At 42.5% G+C, this 15,000-nt stretch overlaps 1 protein-coding gene across 2 annotated transcripts in view; it reads right to left on the bottom strand.

The window, feature by feature from the left end:
• The window catches only part of LOC147468440 (uncharacterized), an 18,158-nt gene that overhangs the window by 1,299 nt on the left and 1,859 nt on the right, over positions 1–15,000 (bottom strand). Inside the window, exons 2-13 of one of the 2 annotated variants that reach the window (XM_086554184.1) lie at positions 8,223–8,368; positions 7,893–8,002; positions 6,644–6,813; positions 6,224–6,511; positions 5,448–5,586; positions 3,946–4,099; positions 3,136–3,262; positions 2,554–2,666; positions 2,283–2,381; positions 1,907–2,039; positions 628–767; positions 1–436 (exon numbers count right to left, since the gene is read on the bottom strand). The exon at positions 1–436 is cut by the window's left edge and continues 1,299 nt beyond it. In XM_086554184.1, coding sequence (XP_086410310.1) covers positions 395–436; positions 628–767; positions 1,907–2,039; positions 2,283–2,381; positions 2,554–2,666; positions 3,136–3,262; positions 3,946–4,099; positions 5,448–5,586; positions 6,224–6,511; positions 6,644–6,813; positions 7,893–8,002; positions 8,223–8,368 — 1,661 coding nt within the window. In that variant the 3' untranslated portion in view covers positions 1–394. The remainder of the gene's footprint in view (positions 437–627; positions 768–1,906; positions 2,040–2,282; positions 2,382–2,553; positions 2,667–3,135; positions 3,263–3,945; positions 4,100–5,447; positions 5,587–6,223; positions 6,512–6,643; positions 6,814–7,892; positions 8,003–8,222; positions 8,369–15,000) is intronic. The other variant, XM_086554185.1, reaches the window with a different exon arrangement.

Genomic DNA, 15,000 nt, shown 5'->3' with positions numbered 1-15,000 from the left:
GTCTCACAAGTGACTTGTGATTGAGTAAGTGTCTTGGTAAACAATGTTTGTAAACAATACAAAACAGTCTGGTGAGAAGGTGCTGGTACTTTTGGTGAATCCGGACCCAGCTTTGGGTAGTTCAAGAGATGGACAACCCTGGGAAGATCACTAGATATACAGCTCTGGGATACCTACTAAATTTTCATGCTAAAGGCAGTAATCATCTCTAGAGCTGAAGCAGACACGTGTTCTGCTTGTGTCATGTTAACAGATAACACTTAAGTATATTTACCAAAAAAATAATCACAGCACAAATGTTCTAAACTTAGAAACTCACATTTTCAGAAAAAACCTGATCATTTCTATACAAAAAATCAAAATATTATTGATTTCTAATAATTTGTAGTTGACTTCATTCATCAAATTCCAAATGAATTTGTCCTTCATCTTCGTCCTGCAAAGAGATAGAAAAACAGAGATAAAGTCTATTCTTTTTTCTTTTCTTTTTTTCAAATCTAATGTATTCATCAATAAGTAAGTATATCTCTTAGACACAACTTCAGTTACAAATATTTAGAAAGGTTGGGAAGTCTTTTTTATGGAAAATTATATGCAACACTATGTATTATGTATTTCAGAACTCACATCGAAACCAAAGCAAGTCTCCATCTCCTTCTGCGCTTCCTTTTTGGCTTCTGCACTGATTTCTGTTTTCAATTCAGATTTCTTCTGCTGGAGTTCGAGAAGGGAGGGATCTGAAACTAAACAGGTCCCGTCAATAGGGCCTGCACAACAATATTTAGTTTTTGGAAACCTAGATTTGGTAACAGATAATAATATTCATCATTTTTTGTACATAATAGTATCACAGATATTTATCACACTGAATAGATTTGGCTTAGAATTTAGAGTTTAAAAAACATTTCTAACTACAGGAAAAAATTCAAACCAATGGTGCTTGATACAGAAAGGGATCAACATTTAAAGTTCACAAATTTATGTTACTAGCAACACTGCTACTAATAGTCTTTCAGAAGATTTTGCAAGCCAGCAGAATATAGTCTGTGGTGCAATATAAAAAATGGTTGGGTGAAGAGTAAATATAACATAATGACTCAAACAGCTTGATCAGCATTAACCCCTTCAACACAAGGACGCGTATACTGCGTCATCGCAGCCCTTGTGACATATCCGAGGACGCACATACTGCGTCGTGGCCGAGTTGTGTTAGCATTAGTGTTTTTTCTTCCAGATACTGTGCGAGATCTTTCAGTATATAGGTCATATACAAGACAATGGCTTACTTGACTTTCATTATTATTAGAGGAGTGTGATTCGCTTATACCAGGAGAGGTACGGATATACCCTACTAGCAATAATTTTATTATTTCTTTTATGGAACATTATGTAAAAATAAAACTTGTTATGATTAGTTTACCATACTATTTCAACCGTTTTCTTTTGTCCTCTGAGTCACTGAGTTCTCTCTCCAAGGTCACTCTTCTCACCCTCCTCCCAACCCATGTAAATAACTTGTCACATGCACAGGGGGAAGAGGTTGATTATCCATATATTTGTTATATAGTACATGATGATTATGTTGAGTTTTGGCTTAAAACTTGTTGAGGCTTTGGCTTAAAAAATGTTATATTCAATAGCAACGTTTAAAATTTGGCGTGCATCGACATCCCGGATTCGGCGTGGGGGCGCGTTTTCTACTGCTCGTAGTGAAGGGGTTAAACAAACCTGGGCTAGACAGTGGCTATACAATAAGTAAAATAAGCTTTTAGTCCATGTATGACCTCCTTGTGTTAAAACACAAAACATCACTTCTGCACTCCATCCAATCCATGAACATCATTCCAGACCAACAATAGCAGTAAAATGATAATGATAATGTTCAAAACAGCATATGTGGACATACCCATTGTATCGCCAGTAATTGTCTCAGGAACCATTAAAGGTGAAGATCCTAACACACTAGCGACTCCGGCTCCATCGAGGGAGCTATCCGTCACAGGGATTCCATCCGACATCATGACATGTCCTTCTCCATCCTGAAATACAAGGCTGATCTTAGGCCACCATTTAATCAGAACAATATGGTTGAAACCCAAAATACAATGATATTTTTAGGACGGTTCTGTTTACCACCCCCCTCAAAAAAAAAAAAAAAAAAAAGGGAAAAAAAAAAAAAAGTTAAAATAACAAAAAGAGAGAAAAACATTAAACTGAACCTAATCAATTTATAAAAGTGACCTATAGAGAATCAGACAGACACAAAAAAAATCAATATTTACCTGAAGCTGAATGACTTCCAGGACCACATACTGATTTCCGTCCTGTCCTTCCACAGCCATAATTTCATCCTCGTCAACTTCTCCTGTGTAAACCTCCACCTGGGAATCAGAACAGTATATTAAGAATCAGATTTTTTGGGAATCAGACTTTTATTCGGCATTAAAACAGAAATTTAAGCAACAATCCCATTATTTTGTTAAATCATATCAAATTGTCCAAGGCCTTAAATTGGTAATTGGGCAGGTAAAAAATCTAACAAAAAAAACTCACCTGTTGCCCATTTATGAGCTGTAATCTTTTTTGTCTTCCTATTTTGAGGGCTTGAGCTTTCTCTTGTGCAGAGGCATCTGGATCGTGGATTGCCATGTGCCGGATCAAGTTTCCTGCAAGGATTAAAATTTGAGACCAAATCATCAAATTGAAAAACTCTCAATCATAACCCCATCATAGCCTCACACATCTCAATCAAGTAGAGGCAAAATAATACATATAATTACAGTTTACTCATATATCATCAATACATCTTGTTTCATAAACCACACCTACTTTAAGAGTTTTTTCAGTTTACATTCAATGCTGCACAAATCTTCATAACTATCTCTTTTCCAAACTTTACTACTTTAGTTAGTTGCCAGTAAGTAAGAAAGTAAGTCCCTAATTAATCAATCAATCGATTAAATAATTAATCAACCAGCTAATGAACTAATCAACTAAGAGACATGGATGGAATTGAGTAAAGGTAAAATTTGCAACCGGGAAAACATACATATATAAATTCAAACAACGCCTCTCAAAAGACATCAGAAACCAGAACTGATAGATACGCATGCTCAAAATGCAAGCAAAACTTACCTTTGTGTCTAAATGCTTTCCCACACTCTGGACATTCTTGAGTTTTTTCTCTAGGCATGGGGGGGATATAGGCTGGGTTGTGGTAGAGGTTCTGATGCCGCTTCAGTAACTGCTTTTGCCGGAAGGCCTGCAAACAGCACATCAACGAATGACAATGTAAATCAACCAAGCACTTTCTCACTAAAAAAAAAAAAGGTGAAACAATAATAACATCAACCAGAACTCATCAGAATATTTAGACAGGAGCTCAAAAAAATAATAATAAAAACAATAAAATAAAATTAAATAATAATAAAATAAAATAAAAATAAAATAAAATAATAAAACAAAACAAAGCAAAGTAATGAAAAATAAATAAAATAAAATAAAATAAAATAAAACAAAACAAAATAATAAAAAATAAATAAAAAATAAATATAATATAATATAATATAATATAATATAATATAATATAATATAATATAATATAATATAATATAATATAATATAATATAAAATAAAATAAAATAAAATAAAATAAAATAAAATAAAATAAAATAAAATAAAATAAAATAAAATAAAATAAAATAAAATAAAATGAAATGAAATGAAATGAAATGAAATGAAATGAAATGAAATGAAATAAAATGAAATAAAATAAAATGAAAAAAATGAAAAAAATAAAAATAATTAAAAAATAAAAATAAAAATAAAAATAAAATAAAATATAAAATAAAATTAATATATAAAACAAAACAAAACAAAATAAATATAAAAATAAATAAATACATAAATAATAACAACAACAACAACAACTTCCTGTCATCTTACCTGGTCACACTGATCACACTGATAAGGCTTTTGTTCAGTGTGAACCAACATGTGAGATTCCAGATGTTTTGCTGAGGTCGAGGCATACGGACAAAGGTCACACTTGAAGCACTTCTCCCCCTCGTGAGATTTGTTGTGTTGCTTGAAAGTATATCTGAAAACAGACAAACAAAAAAATGTGTGTGAGGGGGGGGGGGGGGAATATTAGCATATTAACTGGATTTGAATGGATATGTATCACATGTTTGTCCTCTACTATACAACCATATAGAATTTACATTCAGCAGGAGGAGGAGGAGGAGGAGGAGGAGGAGGAGGAGGAGGAGGAGGAGGAGGAGGAGGAGGAGGAGGAGGAGGAGGAGGAGGAGGAGGAAGAGGAAGAGGAAAAGGAGGAGGAAGAGGAGGAGGAAAAGAAGAAGAAGGAGGAGGAGGAGGAGGAGGAGGAGGAGGAGGAGGAGGAGGAGGAGGAGGAGGAGGAGGAGGAGGAGGAGGAGGAGGAGGAGGAGGAGGAGTAGGAGTAAGAGTAAGAGGAAGAGGAAAAAGAGGCAGAGGAAGAGGAAAAGGAGGCGGAGGAAGAGGAAGAGGAAGAGGAGGAGGAGGAGGAGGAGGAGGAGGAGGAGGAGGAGGAGGAAGAGGAAGAGGAAGAGGAAGAGGAAGAGGAAGAGGAAGAGGAAGAGGAAGAGGAAAGTGGAGAGGGAGGAGGAAAAAGGCGGGAAAAGGAGGAGAAGCAGGAGGAGGAAGGGTAAAAGTAGTAGTAGGGGGAAAAGAATGAAAGGAGGAAGAGGGAGGAAAGAGGGAGAGTAGTAGGAGGCGTGGAAAGGAGAAAGAAGGATAAGGTGGAGTAGAAGTAGGAGGAGAGAGGAGTAAAATGATGAGTAGGAGAATTGAGGAGGGAGAAAGGGAAGGAGGAAAAGGGAGACAGACAGACGAAAAGGGAGACAGACAGACGAAAAGGGAGACAGAAAGACGGGAAGGGAGAGGGGAAAGGAGACACAGCCAAAACACGATACAAATGACTCTCACCTGTCTGGAAAAGCTATGCCGACTTCTTGCACTTGGAGTGGATTTGTCCGAGGTGTGCAGTTTGGTCATGGTCCGGGGGTCTGTTCTTGCGCAACGTCGTTGGAAGAGGAAAGGAGAGGAAGAGGAAGAGAAGAGAAGAGAAGAGGAAGATGAAGAGGAAGAGGAAAAAGGAGGAAAGGAGGAAAAAGGAGGAGGAGGAAGAGGAAAAGTAGTAGTAGGAGGAAAAGAATGAAAAGGGAGGAAGAGGAGGAAAAGGGAGGGAAGTATAGAGGCAGTGGAAAAGGAGGAAAAGAAGGATAAGGTGGAGTAGGAGGAGTAGGAGGAAAATGATGAGTAGGAGAATAGAGAGGGAGAAAAGGGAGCAGGAGAAAAGGGAGACAGAGAAAAGGGAGACAGAGAAGAGGGAGACAGAGAAGAGGGAGAGGGGAGAGGGGAAAGGAGACATCAGCCAAAAACAAAGATACAAAAGCACTACCAACCTGTCTGGAAAAGCTTTGCCGCACTTCTTGCACTTGAGTGGTTTGTCCGAGGTGTGCAGTTTCTGGACATGGATCCGGAGGTCTGTCTTGCGCCCACACGTCGTTGGACATAGCTCACACGCATATACCGGCTTGTTCCCTGATGCAACATCCAAACACAGAATTCCTCTTTCATTGTCAATTATCTAAACATTGTTAATAGGCATTATATTGCCCCATAATTCTCTGACATCTGTTTGATTCAACTCAACTCATGCATGCTCTACGATCTAGTGTCTAGCTATTGGTTGACATCACAAAATAAAATAAATATATAACATCTAGCTTAGTATCAAAAATCAGAATTATAAAAAATATATATACCTGTCTTAGATTTCAAAGAGAAACTTAAAATAAAACAGATCATGGCATTCACATGATAGGTTACCCTCTGCAAATGATGATCTACAGTCTAGGGCATCTTCAAAATATGTTTGATATCATTAACAAGTGGGAATATAACTGTAATGTAACCACTACAGGTGACTGGCTCAGGGAACAGGGCTGAGTCTGTATATTGGAACCCATGCTTAAGCCATTTTCACCATTAAAAACAATAGAAAGATTTCAGCATTAGTAATAACACTTGCATATTAACTGAAGCTATATATTACTAGTCATATTATCATATCTACATCACTCTTCAATAAACCATTGAAATTTCTTGATGCAATATAATATCAACTGCAAGCGTTTTCAGACTAACATAAGTAAAGCATCAAGCCTTATCTACCTACCTGTGTGTATCAGTTTTATCGCCTTCAACGAATTGGACTGCGTAAACCTTGCATGGCAGATTTCGCATTCATAAGGCTTCTCTCCAGTGTGAATGCGTAAGTGGCGCTTAAGTTTGAAAGTGTCAGGACTGGCATACGTGCAATGTGGACACTGATATGGCCGCTCCCCTGTGTGGCATCTCATGTGCCGCTTTAGTTTGCTCAGCTCTACGCTTGCATAATCGCAGTCGGGGCATTTGTGGGGTTTCTCATGGGTATGAATGTATCGTACATGCCGCACGAGCTCACCTGATGATCAAAATTAAATTAAATAAATTATAGTTAGTGATGACATGTCTAAATGTGTCAGATCAGCCCTATATATCTGAAATTGATGTCCTCAACTCTCTGCACTATTTCGCATAAAAGCAATATAATTACCTGAGGTGGTGAACGTGCTTTCACAGAATTTGCAACGGTGGGGTTTAATGCCTGTGTGTGTATTTACATGGTTCTGTAGAGAAGCTAATGTTTTAAACCCTCTTTCACATACAGAACATTTGTGTGGCCTCTCTTCACTGTGTGATTTCATGTGTCTTGATAGGAGATATCTGCAACAACAAACAACTATTCAACTAACAACAGATGACACTAACATACATCTTAACCCGTTCCCGACGGGGCCAATCCGGCTTAAATAGACCAAAATTCCGGGACTCTTGAATGCATAAGCCTAACGCGTCGGGATTCTCGGCCGCACTAGCCGCGAGCCAGCGCTGCGCGCTGGCTCCTCCCGCGCCCCGGGCTAGACAAAGTAACGCGTCCCCGTCGTGTAGCCCAAAAACCACTAGACGTGTTATCTTGTCATCCGTCGTTAACGGGTTAAAGGCAAAGCATGAATAATATAGAAATCATGCATGCCTGACATTTTAAACAAAAAGAAGGATATGAACTGTAAATATATCTATTACATATGTACAAATGTGAGCAACTTTCAAGCAATGCAGATCATCATGAATATGAATATGAATATGAATACGATGATGATGATGATGATGATGATGATGATGATGATGATGATGATGATGATGATGATGATGATGATGATGATGATGATGATGATGATGATGATGATGATGATGATTATATCATGATAATTACTATAACTAAGATAATTACAATTATAATCATTATAACAATTATTATTACACTGATAATACTCATGATGATAATGATAAAATTAATAATAATAATAATAATAATAATAATAATAATGACAAAAATAATAATACTGGCAATGACAATGACAATAACTACTACTACTACACTAAAAATAATTACCAACCACTACTGCGACAACAATAATGACAACACCATGATGATAAAGATATGTGACAACGATAACGACTATGACAACACCATGATGATAAATATAAAGATAAAAATAAAGATAAAGATAAAGATAATGATAAAGATAATGATAATTATAAAGATAAAAATAAAGATAATGATAATTATAATAATAAATATAAAGATAAAGATCACGATAATAACAATAATGACAAATACTGATAAGACAAAACCATAGTGGAGTGGACAATGCATATCCCCAGAATCAATGGGTAAAATGTAAAAACACTAAAAAAAAAAAAAAAAAACTCACGCATTCTTCCACTAAATTTAATCTTACCTCTTTGGGCTGGTATAATTACAATAGTTGCACATGTGGGCCTGAGTAACGGTTTGGGATTTTTTGTGTATTATCCGCATCATTTTTTTATCGTCCTCCTCACCGGATTCCTGTAAATTGCGAACTATTAGCCTTTACGTACGCTGCATACACTTCGATTATAATTTCTTTCAAATCAATTTACAAAAATTTTCTTTAGATAAAAAAAAAAAGGGAAAACAATACATTCAAAAACAGCACAGGTTTTCAATCCTGATGCAGTCAGACAAAAAGTCGAGTGAAACACATCAAGCCATAAAACAATTAATAAAACACTGATGAAGCACTTACATAACTGAGACCCTCATCAGCTTCATTGAAATCATAGACTGTGTCATCTTTGTCATTCTCTCCAGACTGCTCAACAATAAGGACATAACTGACTTCTCCAGGATTTGTGCTAGATGGCACTATTGTAACAATCTGATTGTTGTCACCTGAAAAATAACAGATCAAGAAATTACTTATGTAAAAGCGTTTTCTCTAAAAGCCTTTAGCATTCAGTTTACTTTTTACTACCATATATCTAAACAGATTGAAGCTAAACAGATACCAACTATCATTACCAAGATCTATTTTCACTTGATCTCTGGAATCATAGCTCCTACATGTAGAGCCAAGTGTGCCATTCACATTACTACAAACACAATCATGTCTATGATATGTGTGCACTTTTTGCACTGGTATGAAGCAATGTGATATGGCATTCTCACATTTGATTCACACCTCTTATTTCACAGAATATATACTTCCACTTATAACAATAACTTTATTAATATGTGAAAATACAGGACCCAATCAGCCCACTCTATCTAGCCCAATGAATAATTCCTTTCTAAACCTTGAAACTTTGTGCCCATGATATTTTTTTTTACCTGTGCTTCTACTCATTAAATAAAAATAAAAAAATGTAAAAAAAAAATAAGATTAAACAATGTTTTATCATAAAATTTCAATACAGCTCATCTATTCAAAATCAAGGACACTAGGCATAGATGTGAAGTAAAATAACACAAGTAATAAATCAAAATCAACTAAAAAGATATTAGTTTGCCCATTAACACCGGGACATATTTTGTCCGACATATTTATGCTGATTATTTTTTCTACACATAGTTGGTTCACTAAGGCCTATCTGGCTTCAACTGTTTACCCCATTCCTTGAACCTTAAAAATAAAAATATATATTTACAATCATCATTATTCTTATCAACATCAAATTATCACATCACAACAGGACGTATTTTCGCCTGAACCCGCTTCACTCCAGGGGGTTTTCCCCCTGGACAGGGCCGCACTGAACCTTTCAGAGCGTCTTTCTCCCATCCTATCCTTATGGTTTGCATGGCTGTGTCTACAATATAAAAGCATGTAAAAATATTGCCATGTTCAGAGGAGTTATTTTAGTTGAAAACCTTTTATAGCAATGCTTTTCTAGTGTTATTCTATCAAACTTTGCCTATATCCTTCACTTCTATGTAAAAATACCAATAGAAAGTGGAAGCAATCTTTATGTGAGGTATGAACATGCACACATACCTCATGACATGACATGAAGTGATTTCACTGGTAATCGACAAATCAGAAATAGTACTACATTAGTCATTTTCAATTTCATTTCATTTGATTTCTTGGCCAATCACATTTGATTTTACAATAGTGTTTAAAGTCAGATCGTTTATTCAACCAATCAGAAGCAGAAACTACCATATCATCATCAATATCACTTAGTTTTCTGTGACATCATAGCTGGCAGAGGCCGGGCCGCCTTGAGCATATAGCCCGGGCAAAGCGACGTCTTCGCATATCTGTCTGAACTGAACTCTGTGACATCATTTTTTAAAACCCCCGCCAAGGAACCACCTTGTCGTGGCGCGGGGGCTTGAACTCCTTTCTTGGACAAGCCCGCTCTGGATTTGGCCAGTCTCTCTGTCCCGTTCAGGTGACTTCTAGCGGCGGGCTCTCTGAGGAGGGATGACTAAGGTTCCTAGGTGCTGATCTAGTAGGTGGGGTCGCATCCCCCCTGGTCCTCCCCCCAGGGGCCTACACCTACCCACGTGTTTGCCGTGCGTGGTGCCCCTGTGCGCTGGGAGACGGGAGTCCTGGAGGTTGAGCGATGCCGTGTATGAGTACGCCCTGCGGCTAGCAACACGCCTCTTTGGTCCTCTATTCCAGCAAGACGGGTGGCCTGATCTCGACTCGGTTAGGTCAATCGGCTGGTCTCTCCCTATTATTGTGAGCTAGGCTAGGGTCAAGTAGCTCCTGCCTTGCAGGCAATCGCATGGTCTTGAGAGTGCCATTAACGCGAGGCCGGGAGTGGTTGCGTATATCCTCTCCCCTCCCACCACCCCTGTGGCACCTGAGCATTGGGGGGACTCATACAAAGCTTCCCCTTGTTGGACTCCGTGGTGGGTGGGGGCGTGGGAGGAGGAAATGAACCGCTTATTACATGGCAACCGTAACTCATAAACCCATGACTGACATCCCTGTTGACGAACCTTGCATGACGATGACAAAGGCTGTCACCCTAGACCCCTTCGAGGGCGTCTTCCCTTTGATGACAAAAGGGAAAAGATGGGCAGGGATCTGGCGTCGGTCCAGGAAAAACCCACCCCACCACCACGCACCTCGGGCAGGACCCTCCAAACCAACCCCAGGCTCTGACAAATCTCTGGCGTCGGTCCAGACGAGAAGTCAATCAAAAAATGGAAGCCAGACAGGACCCTCCAACCCTACTGGCCCCACTGGCAAAACTCCGGCGTCGGTTCGGAGAAGAGGCAAACGACCTCGGACGGCTTCGGACTCAGAGGGCGAGTCTGCAGCCCCAAGTCGGTTCCCCCAGTTTAGGGTTCCTCCTAAACCGGAAGGATTCGTGTGGAGTGTGACAATGCCTACCAGATGGTACGGGCTCTGGAAACCCAGGCGATGTGAGACAGTGCCGTCTGACGATTAGAAAAAAAAATTGCCAGAGACAATGGCCTATCATGATAATCGTTCCAAAGGACCAAGCCACCCTCACCTTCCTCCAGAAGACTGACAAGCTTCTGGATGGGCGGAAGGTGACCTGTCGGCTCTGACTCCCGAAGAGAGGGAAGTCCAAGATGGTGCTTCTTGGCTTTCCTCTGATGATAAATATGACCTCGAGGTCATCACTGCACATTCCAAGGTGGTGGGCGCTTCTCGATTTTTGAAAGGGAAGCACCCAACCAGACAAGTCCTGGTCACTTTGGAGGGAGCTCCAGTTGCGTCCTTGGATCTTGGCAATTGGGGCTCTTACAGACTCAGGACATACGTCCCTGACCCGCTCCGATGCTTCACGTGCAGAAGTACGGACACCACCCCCTCAAGGCCACTTGCTCTGCAAAGCCGAAAAAATTTTGTGGTGTCTGTAGTCAGGCACACAGAACAGAGGTGTGTCTCAAAGCACACAAAGATGGCAGCGAGACATCACTGCCAAGTGCCCAAACTGCCATAAAAAACACACGCCTGGAGCCTCGGATGTTCTGTCAGAAAGGAAGAGGCTCTTCGGCGGCAAGAGATCGTTGCAAAACGAACAGACTTTGTTCCCGCCCCTCTAGGCACGTATGTCTGGGGCAGAACAAAGGGGTAAGGGCTCCCCCCCCTCCTAAGAGGAAGGAAGCACCGCCCAAAGCGAAACCAGCACCGACGCCTCCAACACAAAAGAGTTCCCGGCGCTGGTGGAAGTTCCAAGTCGGAAACAGACCCGGAAGGGGTCTGGGAACACCTCAAAGGCTACCCAAGAGCGGAGAGTCCGACTTTGTTCACAGAGAAGGACTTGACGCTCCTGCTGAAGACAGTTGTCACAGCAGTTGCGACGGCATTGGGAAGGACCAGCGAGGAGACGGAGAAGGCAGTCGAGATAAGCCATGACGGCAATGACTCAGACCGTCAATGCCCTGAAGGAAAAGGACATGAAGGCCCAAGGCCACAACTCCCCCTCCAACTCAGGCAAGACTCCTTCTCCCACCCCAACTCAGGGCGAGCCCTGTCTCCCCGACAAACCTGCGGCCAAGACCACACTGGCAGAGCCTGCGCCCAAACCCCAAAGGGTGAGGAAGCCAAGGCCACCCAAAAAGAAGGCCAAGGCGACCAGGAATACTCCACCTCCCAGGAGAACCAGCCCTTCCAACTCGACCTGTCCTGACGACAGTGACGAAGTCAAGTGAGGAAATCACACTCAGTGTGGAACTCACCAAGGAGTTGTCAGACTCCGAAATGTCTGGAGTTACCCCCCAGGGGGCGTCGGACACAGAGACCGAATACCTTGACGTCAATGACTTAGTGAACGCAGACAAGCACTATGGCCACTAACTTAAGCATACTGCAGTGGAACATCAACAGCTTCTCCCCTAGGGCCGCCCTTCTCCACGCGATCGTGCGATCTCGGAACATTGATGATGTCATGCTCCAAGAGACTCTAGCAGGGGAATCTGTCCGCTTCTCGGGATATCATCCCTTTGTGCTACCGAGTACGCAAGGTACCAGAGGCCTGATTACCCTTGTGAAGTCGACTATCCCCTGCTCCCTGATTGCCGATCCTGTGCAGTGTGGAGGTGTTGAATCCATTGCTGTTCAGATCCATTTGGCTGGGGTCTTCTCAAGCTGTATAATGTATATAGCAGGCCAACTGTAGGGGTTTAGATATCAGTGAAGCCTGTGCTGCTGCAGCACGATTCTCATAGGGGGGGATTTTAATGCCCACCACCCCATCCTGGCTATGTGGCAGGCTGCCACATAGCCGAGGTGCTAGAGTCATGCCCAGATATTGCTCCTCTCAACAGCCAGGAGCCTACACACGTTGGCGGGGGGGTCCTTGACCTCACCTTTGTCACTGCGGCCCTGGTCGAGAGAATTAGTTGGTCTGTGGACAACATTGCCACAAGTGATCATTATGGGATAGTCAACACCATCTTGGATGCTGGCCCGGGGGGCCCGCACCCATGCCCCAGTCACAATCCTCGATGGAAGGTGGAAAGAGCCAACTGGAAAGCCTTCCAGGAGGCTCTGCCGTGTGAGCCTCAGAACCAATGACTTCTCACTTAAGGATAATGTGGATATACTTGAGGCCAGACTAGTAAAGGCCATAGACGAGGCAGCCTCAGAAACCATCCTCAAAACTCGTCCGTGGTCCGGGTGTTTCAATGACGCCTGGTACTACAATGATGAGATTAAGGAGGTTACTAAAAAAACCACAGAATCAATATGTGCAGAAGACACTTTCGCAGACAGAGAACTCCCGAGAACCACACTCTTCTAAAGAGGCTCTCAGGGATGCTCCGGTAACTGCTAAGAGGTTAAAGCAGGAAAAGTGGCTAGAGTGGTGTGAGTCCTTTGGCCACCAAACCTCCCTTTCAGAATTGTGGAACCGTATCAGACGGGCCATGAATCGCTCAGCCCCCAAAAAGACCCACCATGACCCGCGTTCGGAGGCGGAGAGACTGGCACTCGAGTTCTCTGCTAGAACAAGTAGCGTCGGACTACCAGCAGAGCTGAGGGCATGCCAAGAACAACTGCTCCCAGGCAGGCATGCCCTCATCAGAGCAAAGGCGGGTCCCCCCCCCCCGAGCCTGATGATACAGATGCCATGTTCTCTCTGAGGGAATTACGGCGAACATACAAGTCCAGCGTTCCCGGTCAGCCCCGGGTAAGCGATGGGAAAAAATCTCCCACCCCATCATTTCCCACCTGGGACATGAAGGTGAGCTTGCATTTCTGCATCTCATCAACAGGTCCTGGGAAACTTCCTCACTGCCACAGTGCTGGAAGGAGGGCTGATATAATTCCCGTCCCCAAACCAAAGGAGCCAGGACGGTACCGCCCACATCTCCCTGCGTTAGCTGTCTAGGAAAAAGACAGCAGAGAGAATGGTACTGAACGGCTCCAATGGAAGCTGGGACTCCACATGAACACCTACACGGGTTCACAAGGGGCAAGAGCACTACCACAGCATTGCCACCCATTACTGAGCAACTGTCAGCAGCAGCCCAGCGCTGTCATTGTCTTCCTTTGAACCTGGAGAAGGCTTTGAACTGGCAAACCCGTTAGCCATTCAGGAGATCCCTGATCCGCAAGGGAATCAAAGGCAGGCTGCTTGCCTGGATTGGCGATTACTTTCGGAACAGAACTGCCAGAGTGAAGTTCCAAGGTCACCTTTCCAGGCATTTGCCTCTAGAGAATGGAACACCCCTCAAGGAGGGGTCCTTAGCCCGGCCCTGTTCAACATCCTCCATGTTAAACATTCTCGACATTCCACTCCCAGCGGGTGCACGATCATTTCATATGCAGATGATCTAGCAATTATCTCCACTGGGAGACAGAAATGTGAATCCAGTCAGAAAGGCCAGCGTTTGTCTGGACCTAATAACTGAGGAATGCTGCAGAGTCGGGCTTTAAAGATCTCAGTCAGCCAAATCGAAGGCAATGGCCTGAAGCATGATGTCTGTGATCAAAGACTGCGAGTCCAAGGTCTAGAGCTTGAGTGGGTACACGTGATCTACCAATACTTGGGGGTATGGATCGATAGAGAACCTCACCTTCCGCTCCGAGATCAAACATCTCTTAGACCGACCCAGGCAAGGCTCTCTGTCATGAGAGCTCTGTCTGGGCGGCGCTTAGGGGCTGGACACCGCGTACTAAGATCTTTTTACGTGCACCGCTGTCCGTCCCATTGTGGACTACGCCTCCGTCGCCCTGATTCACTGTAAACCTGGACTCAGGAAAAGACTCGACATAATGCAAAACGAAGCCGCCAGGATTATTCTGGGTGCCCCTGTGTGGGCTAAGGTTACTAACCTCCTCCTGGAGGCCAAACTCTTTCCCTGGACACCCGGATTGATCAGATGCGGCCCAGTTCCTTGCAAATGTCCTTACAGTCCCCACTGTGACTCGCAGCTAGACAGAGAGTGCAGCGTCGGCTTGCACAAAAACCAAGAACTCTTTGCTAACAACACCTGGCTGTCTCAGACAACCAGAGTGCTGAAACGCTTTGAGCTCAAAGAGACACTACTGATCAAGGGCATGGACCATCCCCACCCTGACTATGTCTCAG

Source organism: Penaeus japonicus, unplaced genomic scaffold (assembly GCF_977035675.1).
Source record: "Penaeus japonicus unplaced genomic scaffold, GWHDUDI00000001_assembly GWHDUDI00000029, whole genome shotgun sequence".
NCBI classification, from domain to species: Eukaryota; Metazoa; Arthropoda; class Malacostraca; order Decapoda; family Penaeidae; genus Penaeus; species Penaeus japonicus.
This window is presented reverse-complemented; position numbering and strand designations above follow the sequence as displayed.